We start from the raw sequence: 22,034 nt of genomic DNA, 5'->3' as shown, positions 1-22,034 counted from the left end.
ACGTGTTGCCCATATGTAACAATGGTCACTTATATTTATATTCATGACGAATTTTGTTCCAAGATTTAGAAATAAAGTCTTTAAATATCACAGATATATAACAGACAAAAATTCAAATTATGGCGATGCTGAATGTTTACGACGACCATCAGGACTTGCGTGAATGCTACGGTAAGTACTGCTAAGTTTTATGTAAACCTTTAATTGTTGTTATTCATTCCTATATTACACATGTCTGTTCTGCATGTAGCGATATATCGATTTAAAATATAGATGAAAGACAGTGAAGGCAGCATTTTAATCTAAATGATCAGCCTGTGGGAAAACTTAGATCAGCAGCCATAATGTGAATCCAGAAGGTTAATACAATTGGGTTGTGTGTGTGTGTGTGCGTGTGTGTTTTTTCTTTTAATGATTACTACCGGTCACACCAACATTATGGCATTACGGTTTTCCACGTAAACATTAAAACCCAAGGTTTACAGGTTAAGTTTTTTTCTCCTTAAAAACTAATCAGGTTTTTTCAAAAGCTTGCAAAGACAATGACTGAATATATCTTTATATTGTTGTTAAACCAAAAAAGATATTTTGGTTATCAGCCTACATACAGCGCTATATTAAAGAAGCGAAAAAGCACCGTAGGCTAGTCCATGTTAAAATGGCAAACTTAAAATAACAAAGCTTCAAAGGCATGCATTTCTGTAACAGAGCACCTCCTATGGGTGCAATGTGTAGGTGGCCCAGACTTTTGGGCATTTAGATTGTTACCAGAAATGGTTTTGTTCACTTTAAGCAGATTTGTAGGTGTCAGCCACGAGTAATGTAGCTGTGAATAATAAAGTTTCAACACTGAAATGCAAATAATGCATTAGTCAGACCTTCCTCTAAAGTTTGTCATAAAGCCAGTCAGTCAGCTTTATTGGTCATCTGCAGAGCAATGATTCAATACTTTTGCAATGTCAGACAGGAACTACAAACACACCTTCAGGGAAGCATAGAAAGTTTATTGTTGAGTTATAGCGAACGACAACGTGCAAACTGTCATACATGTGACCCTAATGAGAGATTTGCATATAAATCGTGATTATAGTTAAGTACCGATTTTGCCAGGGAGTAGTAGTAGTGTAAACAATGTTCTCTTTTAGGCACAAAACAAACATACAGACTCAAAGAAAGAAATTGAACACAAAAGATTTTGTCAGCGAAAAATAGTGACTGAAATGGCAAAAACATCTATATTATAGTGAAACTGTGCAACGTTGGATAGAAAAATAACATTTAGTCATATGTGTTCTAAAAATTCATAGGCCAATAGGAAAACAATGAGTTTATTATTAAAAATGCTTCAATAAAGTTATAAAATGCTACAGAAGTTAAACTGGGGAAAAAACAAAATCAGTCTAAGTGCTTCAAAAGTTTTTGTGTGTTTGTCAGTGTCACTACCACAAAGTTTCATACAATGTAAATCAGTAGAAATTATATTAACATATTTATGACAGTATTGGAATTAAATGAAATAATATTGTATTAGACATTCACAACAGGCAGAAAGCCATCCTGGCATTGTTGGGTTAATACTGATTGGATCACAAGGAGGACACACATGTATATATACACTAGGGCTGCCACAAACGATTATTTTGATAGTCGACTAGTCACCGATTATTACCGACTAATCAGATCATGCATCCATTGGACGTAAAACGTACAGCTTATTGCACCAGCATGCATCTGCTCTTATATAACTATCATTAGCTTACAGCTTTAAGTGTTTAAGGTGCCAACTAAAAATAAAGACAAGATGATAGTTTATTAAATTTTAATTAAATTTGCAGATTGTTTCGGTGAAGTTTAATAAACTCCTTGCTATCTAAAATATAACAGGACACCGGAGTATATTCTCCAGCATCTCACACTTCTGATAACCAGTTGTCTGCTTGACGTTTGTTCAGCTATGTAAAAACTATAACTTTAATCTCAGCCAAACCGATTTACTCAGGAACAAATAAAATACTAAAAAAAAGCCAAACAATAACATTTTTAAGTTATCTAAGTGACTTATATATGTTTAACCTGAGTAGCAAAAGACAGCGGTGGGTTTGAAAACGATTTGCCGGGAGTCCGGTGTGCTCTAGTGAGCCTTGAACCCCGGCTAGCTGTCGAGCTAGTGGGTAACAGACGTTGGAGCGCTTTTGAAAATATGTGGTGTCTTGATAAACTGAGCAGATATTTGAGGTTTACACAGTTACATTCTCGCCTGAAAATATATTAAACATTTATTTTGTGACCCAGAAAGAATAATAAGAGTAATATTAAAACTAACTAGCTGCCGCCATTGTTGGAAACTGAGCTGGGCTGCGCTATGAATTCTGGAACATAGTGATGGGTCGTTCGCGAACAAAATGGCTCATAGAGCTGGCTCTTTGACGTGAACGACACGATCCGGCTCCTTATCGCGAGCTGTCACGTGGGTTTTTTTTTGTTTTTTCTTTCTCTCAGCCTCTTTCTCGCACTTTTTTTCTGCTTCACTCAGCACGCGAGCCTTGTGCTTTACGCTGGGCAGAGGGGGGAGTGGCGGTAGTTACACTCAGTAGCACAGGAACAGAGCCAGAGGGAGAGAGAGAGAAAGAGAGCCAGGGACAACAACGTCACATTAGAAAGGTATAGTAATCATCCACAACTATTTTCAGTTGCAGATGATAAAGGATTCAGAAAGTTTATTCATGCGGGCCCATATGACAGAGAATATGCATCTTCTTTTTGTTTTCATATTTTAATTTATATTTAATTGTGTTGTGGTTTGCAGTGTTTTGTGTTGTTTCACTTTAAATTTGTAAAAGGAAAAAGCTGAAAATTTAAATAGTTAAAAGTTGAAATGTGAATAGTTGATTTTTGTATTATATGATTTATTTATTACATTTTATGTGGAGTGAATAAATAAAAGTATATTTACGGTGGCCCCTACAGACAAAGCACATACAAACTTCAAATCACGTACAAACACGTACAAACGCCAAAGCACGTAAAAACTCAGAAGCACATAAAAACTCAAAACACGTACAAAAGTCAACAGAAGTGCTCCAGAATGCTAGGCACAGTGTTGAGCTTTTGTTACCTAGTGGCTACACAAGCCAGCAAGTACCAATGACCGGATTTGGTGTGTGGTAGTAAAAGGTAAATGAACATTGTTTTTAAATTATTTGAATATATATGAGTGCCTGTGTATAAATACACAAACAATACACACATGCTTTCAATTGTGTAATTTAAGTGATCTAGTAGCTCTGCTTTGGAAGTTCAGTTCATGCTAGAAATGTGTTTTGGAGTTTGTACGTGTTTTGTCTCTGGGGGCCACTGCATATATTTATATATAAACATATATAAATAAAACCACTTTTTTTACGTTAGTAATTCCTTTTGTGCATAATTTAATATTATTGTTAATAATAAATTAATTAAAGCAACAAAACAACCTGAAGAGCCGGTTGGGAGCCGAAAGAGCCGGCTCTTTTTAGTGAGCCGAACCGAAAGAGCTGGATCTCTAAAAAGAGCCGGAAATCCCATCACTACTGGGACAGAGCTACTTCTTCGGGGTTTAACAGCAGCTGGCATCCTTGAACATGCAGTGCTGCCATCTTCTGTTTCAGTCTGTTATTACACTCTTAAATCCTACTACTTATTCCTGCGTCTTTTGGGATCTTACAAAGCTTCAAACGACGCGTCGACTATTAAATTAGTTGTGACTAGTCGACTAATCGTGGCAGCCCTAATATACACTGTAGATTACTGAGCTTGGCTACGACACAGAACATCATTTTAAAATGAACAAGACCACATCGCCATAGCATCTGAAGCCAAAAGGCTGAAAGACAAGCCCAAAGTAATCTGCACTTTGAACAGGCTGCACTACTAACCCGACTTTTTACATCCACTTGATTTTAACATACAACCAACCTGGCTTCTTAATACTGTTTTTTCTTGCTTTTTAAAACTAACTCTGACTCCCAAACTAGTCTGGGAATCTAGTAACTGTTCAAGCTCTAGCCAGTTGCTTTATAGATAGACACAATGTCTTTTATATTCAGAAATGCAGCAACAGCTCACACATATATGGCCACTTTGCAGTACAGTGTTTTCCCACTTCCAAGATGTTTGATTAATTCAAATCTGGGTTGTTTAAGGAGGTTAACTAACCTCATGTTAATCCAATTCAAAAATCCCATAGTTAGGAGTTAAAATAAAAACAAGCTAAATTTAAGATTGACTGGGAAATCTGGATTTCAGCATCATTACAACTTGAAATGAAGACATTATCCTCCAAACCCAGCAACAAACACAACAAAAAGACAGTTTTTCCCACTTTCTTAAAACCATGAATGCGAAAATAGATTAAAATATGAAAACCACAGTATTAGTGTTACTTGAGAATTAATGGGTGAACCCCTTGAATTGTATTGCAACCAAGGCAATCTTCCTCTTTCCACGTTCTGTTTGCTGTTACGATGAGAGCAGGGGCTGTCGTTCGGCAGCAGTGCTCTGAAAAAGAAAGATATGAAAAAAAATATATAAAATGCAAATATATTACAATTTAAAGTACTGAGAGAGGAACTGTGCTGCTGTGTGAGTAAGTCAGGAATGGCAGTGAAGTATGTGAGGGTTGTTCAGGACATGCGTGTAAGGAGTAGATGGAAGAGATCCTGGAGCGGTGGAGATATGCAACGGAGAGAAGAGGGATTTAAATTCACAGAGGACAAAATGCATGTGTATGAATGAGACAGACGCATATAGATCGATAAAGATGCAAGAAGTAGAGCTAATTAGGGGGAATGAGTTTAAGGTAAGTTAGAGAGGCGAGGCTGAGATTATTTGGACATTTAAAGGGAAGAGTAGTGGAGATATTGGACAAAGGATGCTGAAGATGGAGCTGCCAGGCAGGAGGAAATGAGGGAAACCGCACACAAGGATATAATGTAGAAGAGACATGCAGAGGGTTGGTGTGACAGGAGAGAGGCAGATGATCCAAATACCTAAATATCTAATCAGACAATGGCCTGTATTTGTACAGTGCTTTACTAGTCCCTAAGGACCCCAAAGCGCTTTACACATTCACACAATCACACGGCAGCAATTGATTAGCTGCTGAAGTTCAAACTGAACATCAAAAGGGGGGCAAAAGTTGATTCGAGTGACTTTGAACATTGCATGATTGTTGATGGCAGTGGGGCTCGACTAGTCACGATTACGTCAACTAATCGAGGCATCCCTAATTTGAATAGACTCACCCATTAACTGATTTCAGTTAATTCGTTTTGGGTTTTTTTGTAGTTTGTAGTTCTTTAGAGTGGAGCACAGTATAGCATTAATTAAACAGGTTTGATTTGTATTTTCTACGTTTATTTTCTTGAGCATTTATAGGGCTTTTGGGGCATGTTGTGGACTAATCTAGGGTGCTTCATAATGAAAAATAAATCAATTTATTTGAACTATTTTTTAGATTATTTTAAATTGACCACACACACCATCATAAATCTGAATGAAAAAAAAATGAGCCATCCTGTATGAGCAAGCACTTGGCAGAACCAGGCTCAGGCCATCTGTCCCAACATAATGACATCACACAGTTGCTTATTGCACAAGCTCACCTCGGGGACTCTCTGTTGACACACCAAGAACATGAAGATTCCTCCCACAATGATGGCCAGGCCAATCAGCATGAAGGGAATGTTCTCCACAACGTTCTGCTGAACACCAATCGCCTTTAGCTTCTTGGCTGCTGTGTCATCAATGGTGGCGCTCTGTTAAGACGGTAAGAGAAAAGATTGTGTTGTAGCACATAAGAACACAAAACACAGCCCGTAAATGGTACATTTACGGCCCTTTCATTTACCGTCTGTTCATCTTTGTGTTCAAGTTTATGAAGAAACTGAGACCATAAGAATTTTATAAACAAGTAATATTAAATTTACTGATTAGTGATTTATATTAGATTAGTCTTCTGTAGCTTTGATTTTGTGGAATCATAGTATCTACCTCTATATTTTTCTTTTTTTGCCTCCACACAAGTTAGATTTACTAATTTGCAGTCTGTCTGAGCAGGATTACACAATACTTTAATACATAAAAGAGAAAAACACGAGGTACATACTGAAAACAAAAATGCCTCCTTTAACTACAGGGTACTCAAGGGAGTCTTTTCCCTTTGAATCATTTGTATTTAACTGAGAGTTATAACAGAAAATGTATATAAACCAGAGCTCAGACAGCTTTTGTGGTGTGTGTGTACGGGTATTAACATCATTGTGGGGACCAAAAATTGGAAGTTTACTTTACTTGTGGGGACCGACAGCCCTTGTGGGGACCAAAATCCCAGTCCCCATGAGTTTGAAGGCATTTTTGAGACTCAAAATGTGGTTTTAGTGTCAGGGTTACAATTAGGTTATGGTTAGGTTTAGGGTAAGTTGCTAGGGAAACCACACGTACGTACGTGTGTGTGTGTGTGTGTGTGTGTGTGTGTGTGTGTGTGTGTGTGAGTGAGTGAGTGAGTGAGTGAGTGAGAGAGAAAGAGAGAGTTTATACCTCATTCAGATAAGCCACAGGGAAGACTACTGTCCTTACATTTCCCGTTTGACTGAAAGAAAATGACATGATAATCTTTAACTATGATGTAATGAAAAATAGCAATTTGGAAAACACAATATAATATACTTGTGTAATATAAATATACTTATACAATATCTTCCCGGGCATGTTCTGTAAATACATACTATCTGTATAAAGCTTGATTACGTATCACACCATAAATTATCTGGAGAGTTACATAATTTATTTTTGGACTTCAAGCTCCGTCTCTAGCACCTTTAATTTGAAACAGAATAACAGATATAACATAAAAGTGCCATATCTAGGCTTGTTGGCATCATAAGAACTGCACAAACTTTCCTTTCAAAGTTCAATATTGCACAAAAGAGCCGACGCTTGGCTAGGGATTGAATTTGATAAGATTTTACTGATATCAGCCCCAACATCAGTTCTGTTTATAAGTTAGATTCTATATTTACTCCCTTAGGCCTCAGAGACAGGGGCAGCCTCTCTCTGACCAAAGTATTCACCATTGTGAGTGCTTTTGCTGCTAGCAGATAGCAGCAGCTGCCTGTAGTTTGCACCAACTCGTGTGCAAAACACTCACCAAATACTTGCTAAGTGGTAGTGAAATTAGAAACAGTGTGAGTTAGCGCGGTTAGCTCGTCAACGCGTTAGTACTGTACAGCCCCGCACACGGGGTGATCCGCGCTAACTCGCAAACTGAGATTTGCCACGTTAATGCAGTTATGGCGTTAACATCATTTTAACAAGATTAACGCTGGCAGCACTACTTTAAAGTAAAAGCCTCACCTTTTGAAACATGCTGGTGTGTTGCAGTAAGGCACAACTTTTACTTGTCTAAAGATTTTGCAATCTATTTCACAGCAACCCCGAGCAACCTCCAGGAACTGCTCGTCATCCAAGCAGGAAAAACTAATTTTTCCCTAGCAACCAGAGACTGATTTCTGAGCCTCAGTTACTGGGGGCTTATGAGCATTTGTTCCATGGGAAAAAATAATAATAATGGATTGGATTTATACAGCGCTTTACAATGCCACTATTCAGTCACTCTCACATTCACACACTGGTGGAGGCAAGCTACGGTTGTAGCCACAGCTGCCCTGGGGCAGTCTGACAGAAGCGAGGCTGCCATTGGCCCCTCTGGCCAACACCAGTAGGCAGTAGGGTAAAGTGTCTTGCCCAAGGACACAACGACCAGGACAGAGAGACCAGGGATCGAACCGGCGACCTTTCGGTTACAGATGCGCTTCCCAACCCCCTGAGCCACAGTTGCCCCAAAAAAGTAGATTTGAACAGTTTTTTACCAACAGCATAAATACTTTTATTATCCGAGTTTAACTACAGTGAAGAAAGAGAGTTTAAAGAGGTTTGCTTCACTGACTGGCATCATTTTCTTTGTAATGCACAACACTGTGGTTGTTGCATTCACAAAAGTAAGTGTGGACTGTGTAGCACCCATTCGAGACTACAGCACCTACAGTTAGCTTACTTGACGTTAAGAGTTTTCTGTCATTCCGAATCATAAATAAAGTGACTGTGCAAATGAAAATGAGAATAAAAATCTATTAGAATGATACAAAAGTTCATGTTGCGGCTGCAGTGATGCGGACGCTGTACCGAACCATCGTGGTGAAGAGAGAGATGAGCATAAAAGGGAAACTCCTCCTTCCTGGTCCATCCACGTTCCCACCTTCTCCTATGGTCACAAGTTTTAGGTAGTGACTGAAAGAACGAGGTCGTAAATACAAGCAGCAGAAATTAGCTTTCTCCAAAGGGTGGCTGCTCTCTCCCTTAGAGATAGTGTGAGGAGTTCGGCCATCCAAGAGGGGCTCAGAGTAGAGCTGCTACTCCCCCACACTGGAAGGAGGCAGTTGAGGTGTTTCGGGCATGTCCAGACCCAGGACACGCTGGAGAGATTAGATCTCTCAGTTGGCCTGGAAACACCTTGGTTTTACCCCAAATAAGCTGGAGGAGGTAGCCAGGGAGAGGGAGGTCTAGCCTTCTCTGCTTAGGCTCCTGCCCCCACGACCTGGCGCCAGATAAGCGGAACAAAATGGATGGATTCGCAAAAGTTAGTTTGCCAAAAATAAAGAGGTATATTCTAAAAGCAGAAGGCATACACAGGACAGATCCAAAATAGCCTGGTGGACAGAAGAGCACAAATCTTGTAGATGAAAGCAAAATGAAAGGCCCCTTCATGACTCTATGGCAAATTACAAATATTCTCCAGGATGTAGGCCAATGTGTTTCCTTGTACATAAAAAAAGCCAAACCTCATAACCAGAGCCAATTATCTACTGATGTCAGTCCGTTTAACAGACATTATTCAGTATAATAAATTCTGGCCACTAATGTTGTCTTGAGGGCTCCAACCTTATACATTTTAAAATATTGATGTAAACCTACTCACATTAAAGCTGAGACTCGCCACTTTAATATAGCTTTTGTTATTTTATCTTATTTCAAATAAAAATAACAGTAATGTGTAACTATCTAAACACATACAGTCTCATTATCTTGCTGCTAGTTCCTTCTGAATTCAGATAAGCACGTAACAAGTGAGCCAGGTCTGTGCAAAAGTCCACCCATAATGATGATGGTGGCATTATTGCTTTACAATTAGCTTACTGGTAGCCCTTCACAGACATGGGTACTCATGCAGCTATTACAGCTTCACTCTTCATACTAATATAGTCAAAGTGAAATTCATAAAAAAAAAAAAAAATCAGGTTATTCAGCTGCTTGAACTGATGGAAAGAGCTGCTGATTACCTGAAGGTGGGAATTTGCTCTACATAGACATTAATCTGGAGTCGCTTGGCTGTTTGAAGAACCACTCCTGTTAGCTGTAAAACACAAATTCATTTTGTTAGGGACACAGAGAATGTGGGAAAAACTCCTGTCACTCCTGATGTATGAACACGTATACCTAAACACCTAAATAATTGTTTTCTGTCCACACTGTATTATGGCCATAATCTTTATAGTAACATGTTGACATTATTTGTAAACCAACAAACCACTGGATAGAAAAACACAGAACTATGCAAAGGTTTTTAGTTAGGTACAGTAGATTTTTCATCCATTACATAATACCATCAGGGAGGCATGTGCTCTGTCCCAGATTCCTCATGCAGCTTGAGAATGACCTCAAACATACAGCTGGAGTGATAAAAAGGTAACTTCAGTGAAAAGAAAAGAAATAAACTGGGTTAATCTGAGATTATGTGAAAAAGCGGAAGACAGTGAGACATGTCAGCTGTCAAATAAACCTAATTGGGAGTTTAGTCATTTCTTTCTTCAGTTTTCTGCATTTTGAAAAACTTAAGAGAGAAGAAAATCTCAGGATGTATCATGTATTTATATAAAGTTACCCCAACTGTTTGCATAGTACTGCCTGTAGTTTTAATATCTTTACTGTAGGCAAAAATAACTTCACAGCTCTGAAGCTGGCAGGGAAGATGGCTGAGGGCATCACAACCCAGCAGTTATGATAAAAGTCACAGGACTTTGATCAATCTTAATGATATCATGCCGTGGCAGAGTGATCAAGAAGGATAAACAGGAAAAACGGTAGCTTGTTTATTGGATTCAATACTTTTGTAACCGTAAAACCACCACTTTATATGTGGGTGTGTGAAATAATTACATGTACTTTTGTACGAAAGCATGAGAGCAAATGTAAGAAAGAGTTCTGTGTTAGACTGGTCAGACTGGTGTACAAAGAGCATCTTAAGAGTGGCGGAGCAGTAAAGACGAGCAGAGGTACACCAATCTGCGAAATATCGCATCTGCAAATTGTGAACAAAAATCAGAAAAATATTGCACAATGTAAAAATGCTAAGACTTTAAGTATCTCATCATCTAATAACATGATCAAAAGACTCAGAAAATCTGGAGAAATCTCTGTGGTGTGACAAAAAAAGAAGAAGAAAAAAAAGTATTTTCTCTTAAATTTTGAAAACATGGTCGCTGCATCCTCCAGATTCAAGTCGAGAGGGACCATCTGGCTTGTAAATTAGTGTTCAGTTCAGAAGCCTGCATCTCTGATGGCATGGGAGTGCATCAGTGCCCATGGAAGCCATATATAAAGCTATACACAGGTTTTACATTAACATATGCTCTAATCTTGTCTGGGAAGAACTGCCATATTTCTGCAAGACAATACTAAACTCCATACTGCATCTATCACAACAGCTGTAAACCAACTGAAAACATCTGGAGCATCATGAAGAAGAAGAATGCTTTCTGTCTTTTATTGTGAATGTAATACAGTTTATTTATTTTTGGGAATTGCACTTTTTTTTTTTTAAAACTTTTAACTATTACAGAATCATTTATCATTTTTTTCTGTTTTCTCTGAAAGTGTATCATGTAAAATGTGTAAAAATAAATAAATAAATAAAATCAGAAGATTATATCATATAGCAATTGTTAATTTTTGGCTGCTGTGGCATAAATCGTACATTGGATGGTGGTCTAATACATTTGTTAAGCACTACACAGTATGTTCAGCTACACGTTCTGCTGTTGGAGGTGTTTTTTTCAGTCGCTATCAAGACTTTACTACAAGTTCAACCAGGTAATTAGAGTATTATTATCATGATAAGAGCAGTTAGAGCTTATCTTTTGTGACAGCCCTGTACCACGTACTTCTGATTTAATTTTTAACCACTATTTTAAACAGAAGCTCAACTATTGGCTAGTCGTGACAAAAAAAAGCTGAGACACTACTCCATCTAGTGTTGAAGATTTACAATTTTTCAAAATACTATATAAATCTTAATTGTATTAGACAAAATATGTATTATAAATTGAAGAGAGATTCACAACAACATGAGAGCGAATTAAACATTTAAGCTTTAAAGTTGTGATTCCTACCGGATTGATATCAATGGTAGTCTGGTGCTCTTCCTTGTTTGGCGTCATTCCGAATACATCCTGAGCAAATTTCTCATCTGCCTGGTAGAAGTGTGGTGAAGACATTATGATAGGAGCCCCTAAACAGCAGGAAAAACATTACAGAAGGTATTAACAAAGCAGAGGCAACATCTCACTCAACATGAGAAAAATATGCCATGTGTAAAACATCACTGTTTAATATTCTAGTAATGCTATGGCTTGTAATAAACACAGCGTACACTTGTCAGGGACACTGCTAAAGTAGGCCCCAGAAATTACAGTCAGTGAATTCATTTCAGGGAGTCTTTTGCTAAGTGTTGACTCCATATTCTTTACAGTGCAATGAGGAAACGATACAAGCTATTACTCAGCACTGACAACCATAGTTTGTTTGCTTTAAATCAGATGCACCAGAGCTCATCACAACAAACCACAAGAGAACTTTCACTTCACTTATTCATTTACTGTGTCTGAGGAGCCAGAAAGTAAATATGGGAACAAGTTCTCGTGCTTTGGACTAGTGGATGTGTTTGTAATGGAGAAGGTCTCTGGCTAGCAAGCATTACTCCTTTTTTTTTTTTTTTTTTTGTGGGGGGGGGGGGAGTAGCTGAAACTTGGTACAAACTGATACAACTTGGTCAGATCATGTTTTGCCACAAATAAACATTTCCAGAGTTCATTGATTTAGTTATTTTGTTTTTAAACTTAAAACACAATTTCTTTGTTCTCCCCTGTCCACACAAATCACACCATGGGGGAAAGAAATGAGTCTGAACTAATGTAACTTAAAAAGCAGCATATCAAAGATCATTTGGCCATGTTTAACACAGTAAAGCATTGTCTTACCTTCTTTACATACAGACACATTCAGCAGGCCAGACCCCAGGCAATTACCAGCAGGCACACAAAAGCCTGCGTTGTCTGGGTTCACAGTCAGATTGGCGAACACTGAGCTGGGAGGAACAAATCGATACCCAGTGATCCCCTTCACTGTCACGTCCTCCTCATACACTGTGTACAGAGACCTTTGAAAGAGAGTTACATGCTTGTTAATCTCTGGATGCACTGTGTTAATGGACAATGACACATGGTTTGAATTCATGAGCTCAGTGATAAGCTGATTTACAGAAAACCTGCACTGAACAAACTGGTTACACCAGTTTTTCAACGGTTGTGTTGACACCTCTTATTAACTAAGCTGTTAGGCTACGTTCACACTGCTGGCGAAAGCGCATCAAATCCGATTTTTTGACCCTATGTGACCCATATCCGATCATGGTATGACAGTGTGAATGGCGTAAATCTGATATTTTCACATCCGATCTGGGTCACTTTCGTATGTGGTACTAAATCCGATACATATCCGATGTTTTAGAAAGCGACTGCTGTTTGAACGGTCATGTCGCATTAAATCCGTCTTTTACATCACTGACACAAGACAGATGCCAATTATCAGCGCCGGAGAAGCGCCGGAGAAGACATCGCGAACGCTTCCTGGCCATCCAGCGTAGATGTCAGTGAAACTGTTGGGAAGACAACGTTGGAGAAACGTGAACATTTTATTTGTACTGTATAATCTGCAGATTCTGACAGAAATCTGCAACTATCCTTTGAAGCAACGCTCCTCTAAAACAGCAATAAGGATAATTATTAGGTTATCTACATTATTATGTAAATAACAAAATAACTTAAAGCAAAAATTGGGAAACGTAAAGTCTGAAGTCTTTATATTAAGGGCCATCAGTCGAACAATATTGTTTGCTCTGGGTCTAAACAGAGCGCGTTGTGTGTGACGTCTTCTTTTGCGCATGCGGGCCACTTTGAGCGTTCACACTAGAGCACGTTTGCTGTTGTATTTTATTTGTAGTGTGAACACGCAGACAAAAAAAATCGGATTTGATCAAAAAATCGGAATTGAGCATTAAGGCCTGCAGTGTGAACGTAGCCTGAGATGACCTGTAAATGTGCCTTCTGATTCTAATATATTAACAATCACAGAGGACTGACATTTGTTGTTTTAAGCAGCATTAAATAGGCTGTGGCCTCATTTAGGAGGATAACACTGACCAGCCTTGAAACCAGCCAAACTAAATTAGGATCCTTAATCCAATATTCAGACCAGGGAAAGGCTCAGGAAGGCTGTGGGGGGAGCCATTTCACTAGCTCAAGCCAAGAGGGAAAATACAGCAAATGCTGCATGAGTCAGCAGAATATGGCTTGAAACTGAACTGAAATAACCTTCATATGAAACTAAAAAAGTCCAGATGCTCAGCTGAAAAGCATATTCAGCTACAATGACTAAAATAGAAACAAACATTTACAATCAATGTTTTATACATTTCTAAATTTGAATATTTTAAATTTACATTTAAGTTTTGTTTTGTTTTTTTAAATACACAACCTTTTAAATTCAAGTGATGTATTAAATGTGTGTTTCTTCAATAAAGAACAGAACTGTTCTTTATTTTATTTAAGAATAATCAAAAAAGAATAATTACATTTTGAGTCACACGGCTTCAATCCAAATTTGAAGGTTTTGGAGGTTGGCCTGCCTAGAGCCCAACCTCAACATTACTGAAGCAGTGTGGGATCATCTTGACAGAGAATGGAACAAAAGGCAACCGGCATCCAAAGAAGAGCTTTGCATGTCTTTCTAAAAGCTTGGAGAACTTTTCCTGAAGACTACTTCAAGAAATTACAAGAAAGCTTGACAGGCTGTGTTCAAGAATAAAGGTGGTCATACCAAATATGGACTTTCAAGCATCTTAGAATTCGAAAACCTTTTTTTTTTTCAAATAATGAATGTGTTTCATTAAATTACTGCAATTATTTCCCAATTTACTAGCACACCAGTAAGAGATGAGGGGTGGCTCAACACTTTTGCACAGTACTGTATATGCAATCAAAAGAAATGAGATTTTTAATCTCAATGAGATTTTTTTACCTGGATAAATAAAGGATTAATAAAAAAAAGATTTAATCTTTCACTGGTACAGCTTTTCTGCTCTACTCACCTGCACAGGTCAGACGAGAAAATGTAGAGCATATCATTCTTGGTGATTACAGGATGGAAGGCTGTTCCAATGGTTCCATTAATCATGTTGCACTCATCAGACGTCCACCAATTCAAGGAGCTGCACAGATATTCAAAATGTTACAAAGTTCAAAGGTTTAAAAATGTTTCAGACATTTAGCATGCCCAGCTAAAAGCCATGGAAAGCCATTTGCTGGGTAAAGAGGACTGGATATATTTGTAGGTTAGGAAGCACACTATAAAATAAGTGTGTTTCCCAAAACTGCTGCTTAAGGTACAACAGCCTAGTCTTAAAACAATTAGGTTTGTAAGACAGGCAGAGATAAAAGGCAGTGCAAGAAAGATGATCATATTTTGGGGGTTTAGTGAGTACAGATGCAGAGCCGATGGTTGGCTGTTCCTCTCTGTGACAAAGATAAGAGAGTTTGGTGCTTTACTTAAGTAGTTATTTCATTATTGATTACATTTTTTAAAATGATGTTAAGGGGAGAAACATCAGCATTTGATCCCTGCAGTGAGTGATTCTGTTTTGCTGTTGGGGGGATTTGGCTAACATGGTTTGACTTTCCTCATTTAATGGCTATGAAATGAAATGATAATTATAAAGGTATATAAGCCAAACTAGCAGCCAGTGGTTATTTTGGTCACATGTCTGTAAACAGACTCAGTTTCAGTGTCCTATCGGCGGTGATATAAGAAAGAGAACGAAAACTCAACAGGAACACAGTTAAACCCACCTTGATCATATGACACAAATCACTTGGTGTGCATCCATTAACTTCATGTCACCAACAAAACTCACTGATGAACAATTTTATTATTAAACTGTAAATCCAACATGTGCTACAGGAGACAATTACCTTTCACCTTTCCACATGTCCACTCTGGAAAAGTCCCTATAGTTCTGCTGACCAGTGAAAAACACATATTCTCCATCATTGGAAGCATTGTTCTGTAAGATGGGGAAAAAAGAAAAACTGTTGTCGTTGTACTTTTTTTTTTTTTAAATATGAAAAACAAAGAACACAATTACACATTTATGTGCATTAAAGAGACCTTATAGAAAAGTCCAAAAACATCATCCAGATCAGGTCTAATGATTTTCAAGGCTTTAAGAAGTCCATCTTCATATCCCCACAGCAGCTCTCCCACTGTACGAGTGGTGAAAAGGCCTTGACCGGTGCCCTTCATGTAGGCAGAGATCAAGTTGGCTTCAACGAAATTATCCTTGAATCTTTCCATCACTGTCTACCAGGACAAAAAAGACAAAAAAGGGAGAAGAACGCTGTTACAGGATTATTAGTTTGAATAAACATAAAGCATACAGTAAATATTGAGGTGTATATATGTATATATATATGTATGTATATGTATATATATATATATATATATATATATAAATATATATATATATATATACACATATTAAGAAAACAACTTCCTTATTTAATCTTGCTGATTGACTGAGGTTTTGCACACATGTGAACACAAACCACATGCCCATGTGCCCTTTAACCATGTAACGTGAACTTCTCCACAATTTTGGACAAGTGACAATCATGGTGACAATGTAGGATCAAGTGACTAAGCCCCCAGTCACACAGACCTAGATACTGACCCTCTGGCAACCACCAGTTGCTAGGGAAAAACATCTCATCTCCAAGCAAAAACCTCCATTTGACTGCTATCCATCAATCCTCTTCTGCCTACCCAATTAAGGGTCGCCAGGTGGATGAAGCCTATCCCGCTGCCATAGGGCGAGAGGTGGGGCACACCCTGGATAGGTCGCCAATATGTTGCAGGGCTAACACAGAAAGACAGAACCATTCGCACTCATATTCACACCCGTGTGCCATTTGGAATCACCATTTAACCTCCATTTAGATTGTGAATGGAAGTGATAGACTTGTCAACAAATATTACCCAATACTCTCCAAACTGTAGTGAAACCAGCACAAACCAGAAATCTAGCCCCTTTCAAACATGTTGACTGTAGCGCTGAGGCAAAATATTACTTTGAAGGCAAACCTTCTCCATATAGGAAATGCTCCACAGGAAATGCTATAGGCACTGGGCAACCTAATAGCAACCAGAGCAAGACCACTAAGAGGTCTTTGGTGCAGCACTTTCTTTGCAACCAACATGCAACCGACAACCAGCAACTCCTGTGAACCACTCAACAACCAGTTGAGGAATATACATGAGCAATGCCCACATGTGAGAAACCTTAATATTCATCCTAATGTGAGAAAACTATAATACTGTGAGTGGCAGATCAGATTGGTGCTGTAGACTATTGCTCACCATGGCAGGGATATTAACTGTCCTGACGAGGTCGCTCTCTGGACCTCGGGACATGTTACGCTGAAAAATGTAGGTTTTAGTGTTGACAGCTGTTACTTTAGTGCCATTATCCTGAAAGTCAATTTGCTCCATAGGCCGGTACTCTCTGTGGAGGAAAAGCAAAACATTTTTAGACAAGAGAAAAGATTCTTTGTTACAGAGCTGCAGCCAAATATAACAACTAGCTTTGTTTGTGATTAAAAAAAAAAAAGCTATAGTGTAACTCCCTACTTTGCATCTGCACTCTTTAACACGCCATGTTATATAAAGCACAATACATGAAAAAAGTGTGGGGATATTAAGATGTGCAGTTCTTCACATGACTGATAATGTCACATTTACTCTACATGAAAAGTGGGTTGAAGATTGTTCGTCTTTTGTGGCTCAATTTCCCTTTACACACATCTGTGCAGTGTGCTTGTGACATGTGACAGTGATGCAATTATTGGAAAAAAAGAAGAAGCTTTTTTTTAAAACCATAAAACGTGTCAATGGTGAGTTGTTTCTTAATAACTCAATAACAAATTCCCAAAACTGCTTTATTTTAACTGATTTGGTGACCCAGATAACGTATGTAAGTATTTGTGTTAGCTTACAGTGCTACTGAAAACAAGTCAGTGCCAAAAGAGATAAGATGGTTATCAGCTGTGTGCAGTGATATATTATACTATCACTGGGTATGTAGATAATATGAATCAAATAAACTTTCTTTTCACCTTACACATATATCTAGTTCAAAGTGTTTTACAGGTAAAAAAAAAAAAAGGCAAATTAAAATTGGCATATATTAAAAGAAAATTAAACAGAATAAACTTTAGAACATGTATACACCAAGTAAACAAAATAAGGCCAATAAAAATTCATTTTAAAAACGTAATGCTACATAAAACAGGAAAACCAAACTGTCAAATGATTAAACCAATAAATTAACCTATCAGCAAATAAAAATAAAAAGATCTGAAAAGGGAAAACAACAAAATAACATCAAGTCAAACAGTAAGTTAAAAATGTAAAACAAAGTAAATAATATCTGTAAAGCACGTTTAATCAAAAGCCAGTTTTATGAACGTCGAGATCCTGTGGGTGTGGACTGGGTAGAAAATAAACTGCACATTGACCTTTCATGGCACAATAACACTGAATGAACACAATAAAAAAAACAATAAAACGTGGTTTCGGAAAAATAAACATCTCCGTGTCACAGTTCGTAAGTCTCAGCACCAAAACTAGTACAAAAATGCTGTCTCTCAGGTGCTTACAGGTATCCAAGCACAGGATTGCTCTGCATCTCTTTAAATTTATCTCTAAAAACATTCACGTGTTTTTTTCTTAAACACACTATAGACCAGGGGTGGGGAACTCCAGACCTCAAGGGCCAGTGTCCTGCAGGTTTTAGATATCACCCTGGATCAGCACACCTGAATCAAATAATTAGTTCCTTACCAGGCCTCTGGAGACATGTCCAGAGACTTCAAGACATGTTGGGAGGTAATTTAACCATTTAAATCAGCTGTGTTGGATCAAGGACACATCTAGAACCTGCAGGACACCGGCCCCTGAGGCCTGGAGTTCCTCCACCCCTGCTATAGACAGTCATGAGAAAATGAGAGTGTTTGTGCGACGACAGTGTCCTGTGAGAGCTAAGCACACCCTGGGAATCAAAAGCTTGAGCAGAAATGACTTGATGTAACAATTTTCTGTATTGACTTTATCACTTCGTCACATTGTTGTCGAGGAATTTTGGCCTGCTCTTTTCACAGCATTGTTTCCGTTCATTGAGGTTTACAGGCTCAGCTCTCTTAAGGCCCTGAAACAGCATTTCAGTCAGGTCGATGTCTGGACTTTGACTGGGTCATTGCAACACTTTGATTATTTTCTGTTTTCAGCCATTCTGTTGTAGATTTGCTGCTGTGGTTGAGATCATTGTCCTGCTGCACGACCCAGTTTCAGCTGAAGCTAACTGTCAGACAGATGGCCTCACATTTGGCTCTAAAATACTTTGGTATACAGAGCAGTTCATGATCTAATCAATGACTGCAAAACAAGAACAAATCATCACTCCTCCAAAACTGGCTGAAAACTTGTATGAGGCGTTTGTGCTGATACACTGTGTTGGACTTTCTCCTAAAAGTAGGGCTGTGCATTGTGGCCAATCATCACTTTGGTCCATCTGAAAAAAGCACAGTGTTCAAGAAATCTTGTGGTTTGCTCAGATGCAACTTTGCAAACGTAAGCTGTGCTGTCATATTCTTTTTTTTTTTTTTTAGAGTGAAGAGACTTCTGCCTGGAAATCCTGCTAAACAAGCCACGCTTGTTCAGTCTTTTTCCAACTGTCATGAAGTGTGATATTTAGATGCTAACTAATGCAATCTGATTAGCAGGACCTGGCTGCTATTTACCTGCTTAATTACTATTGTAGTGTCTTTTTCTGGTCTTTTTAACTCCTCCACATTTTATGTGCAGCAGTGTTGGCTTTGTTACTTTTATCAGGTTGTTGATTTTCCAAATCAGATGTATTGTGCTTTTATAAACCTTTTTTATCTAACTCAACACCTTCACTAGTCAAATTTATTACTACGGTAGTCAATAAATTTGTATCACATTTATTCTTAATATACATCGTAAGACTGGCACCACTGGATCTTAAAAGCTCCCATTATGGGTGCTGATACATCATTGCTTTGCCCTCACCTCTTAAAATGTTCCAGTAACTTGACACTTAGTTTTTTTTTGTTGTTTTGTTTTCTTTACATCAAGAGATGAATGGAGAAACAAATGTTAAGCGTTTCTCCTTTTCTTCCCTCACCTGTATGTATACGGTCCAATTTCCACCACAGCTGGCCTCTCCCCATCCAACACCTCCTGGGGATTTGTGAGATTGAAGAAGTAAAACTGCATGTAGATATGTGCCGGTGGATCCTTCCAGGCCTCAAATGCATCTGTATCGTTTTTCAGAACGACTTGCTAATGGGGGGCAAAGGGCAGTGGGGTTAAAAATTTTATTTTAGATGACTACTGTGCTGATGATATGTAGTTTCACTTCACGTTACAGGGTATGAACCTGCTGAAACAGATAAAATCATCATTTGGTGTCATCACACACACACACACACACACACACTCACAGGCCACTGCTTTTCGGCACAAATACATAATCAACTCAAAGAATTTAGCAACGTAGCCATTCTCAAGAGGACCTGCTGAAGTTCAAACTGAGTATCGTAATGGGAAAGAGATGTGATTTAAGTGACTCTGAACATGACTGCTGGTGCCAGATAGGCTGGTTTGAGTACTTCAAGAAATGCTGTTTTACTGGGATTTTCCCCAAACAACTAGATTTTACAGAAAACTGTGTGAAAATAGAAAGAATATGTAGTGAAAGGCAGTTCTCTTGGTGAAAATGCCCCGTTGATTGTGAAGGTTAGAGGAGAATAACTAGACCACTTCAAGCTGATAGAAAGGCAACAGTAACAGTAATTACGTGTTACAACCAAGGAATGATAAAGAGCATCTCTAAACCCATAACACATCAACACAACCTATAAAATTGGAAATTTAGGCTACAATTCGCATAGACTCACCATAATTGGACAATAGAAGATTGAAAAACTATTGCCCAGTCTGAGGAGCCTTGATTTCTGCTACAACATACAGGTGGCAGGGTCAGGATTAGGCTGGAGTTGATGGTGTAATGGTGTTTAGATATGTTCTTTGACCTCTTAGTACCACTGACTGTAGAAAAGTTTTCTACAGTCATTGCTTAGTACCAGTTGAGCATCATGTAAATACTACAGCCTATCTGATTGTTGATGACCATGGCTATTGCTTCAGCAAGATAACGCAGTATGTCACAAATCATCTCAAACTGGTTTCTTGAACATAACAATAATTTCGCTGTACTCAAAGGGCTTCCACAGTCACCAGACCTCAATCTAGTAGAGCACCTTTGAGATTTGGTTAAACATGAAATTCACACTATAAATGTGCAGCCAATAAATCTGCAGCAGCTGTGTGATGCTATCATGTAAATATGGACCAAAATTTCAGAGGAATGTTTCCAGCACCTTTTTTGACCATGGTGAATTAAGGCAATTCTGAAAGCAAAAGGATATCCAATCTGATACTAGTAATGTGTACCTAATAAAGTGTCCAGTGAGTGTTTATGCCACATATGATACACGATATTTGGTGAGAATCACAAAGCACAAAATTTAATTAAATTCAACTGTCTACAATACAACAGATCTGTCTAGCAGATAATCATCTGTTCTCTCGTGTAAATATTTTTAGACCCTGTACACAGTTAAGACAAACTCAAAGCTCTTACTGCACAGCACTGTCTGTGCCCATTTAAAATTATCTGATTTACTATCCTGGTTTTTATTACATTTAGTAAGACATGTTACATTCTGTAATACTTTGTTGAATTTGCGAAATTTCGCTTTTTTTTTTTTACAATTACTTAACAGGTCTGAACCATACTGAGATTTGGGTTTTGCCATATTATGTTTGATTTTACCGAGCGGTTATTGGTCTATTATTCTATTTATTTAAACTATTACAAGCCGTGTTAATTTTAGCTGTGCTACCAAAAGATTTCCGCATGTTTAGGATACATAATGTACACATTGTGTGATCTCATCTTTTCAACCCTAGAAATAAACACTGCTACTTAAGTAAATGGGTGACAGAACAGATCTGAAATTGTATCCTAAGGCGAGCCATTTGTAAAACATTCAACATTCAAACCTCAAACGCTTAAAACTGTTAAAAACACTTCCATAATTAAATCCACGCTGTATTTCTTAGACGCTAAATGAGCTAACTTTAGCTACTATGACAATGTCTCATGTTAGCTTATCTGAGGTTAACGCCTACTGCAAAGGCTAGCCTAAATTAGATGCTTACCTTTTTAACCATCGACTGTACTAAATGTGGAAACACGCTGGTCAAAACCAACGAAATGCCGAGAATCAGCATCAGTACAGAAACAACTCCGACGCTGTAAACGCAACATGACTTTAGCACCATGACGAGGCAGTAGAAGGCTAAACACTTCTCTCAGCTTTCACTGACAGCAGATACCCACTGTTTGCTGTTTTTGTTTTGAGAAGCCAGGAACTTGCTCGGTAGAGCAAAGACTCACTTCCGGA

The 22,034-nt window shown here is 38.2% G+C and overlaps 1 protein-coding gene across 1 annotated transcript; it reads right to left on the bottom strand.

The window, feature by feature from the left end:
- Window positions 1-983: 983 nt before the first annotated feature.
- On the bottom strand, window positions 984-22,028 carry scarb2c (scavenger receptor class B, member 2c). Its single transcript, XM_087843644.1, has 12 exons — window positions 21,790-22,028; window positions 19,688-19,845; window positions 16,843-16,987; window positions 15,595-15,786; window positions 15,399-15,490; window positions 14,519-14,638; window positions 12,351-12,529; window positions 11,484-11,602; window positions 9,375-9,448; window positions 6,577-6,628; window positions 5,643-5,795; window positions 984-4,536 (listed from the first exon to the last, which is right to left on the bottom strand). The coding sequence occupies exons 1-12, from the start codon at window positions 21,910-21,912 to the stop codon at window positions 4,498-4,500; spliced, it is 1,446 nt and encodes a 481-aa protein (XP_087699770.1). The 5' UTR covers window positions 21,913-22,028; the 3' UTR covers window positions 984-4,497.
- Between the last annotated feature and the right edge of the window lie 6 nt (window positions 22,029-22,034).

This window comes from Neolamprologus brichardi, chromosome 7 (genome assembly GCF_056152115.1).
Source record: "Neolamprologus brichardi isolate AB-2024 chromosome 7, ASM5615211v1, whole genome shotgun sequence".
NCBI lineage: Eukaryota > Metazoa > Chordata > Actinopteri > Cichliformes > Cichlidae > Neolamprologus > Neolamprologus brichardi.
The sequence above is the reverse complement of the archived record's forward strand: the minus strand, read 5'-3'. Positions and strand labels throughout refer to the sequence as shown.

Excerpts from the sequence above, each read along its gene's own strand:
- scarb2c (XM_087843644.1), bottom strand. The coding sequence starts at position 21,912 with ATGGTGCTAAAGTCATGTTGCGTTTACAGCGTCGGAGTTGTTTCTGTA. Across the intron at positions 11,603-12,350 it reads TGTGTCTGTATGTAAAGAAG|GGGCTCCTATCATAATGTCT; the intron begins GTAAGACAATGC and ends CCTGCTGTTTAG. Across the intron at positions 5,796-6,576 it reads CTGTGGCTTATCTGAATGAG|AGCGCCACCATTGATGACAC; the intron begins GTATAAACTCTC and ends CCGTCTTAACAG.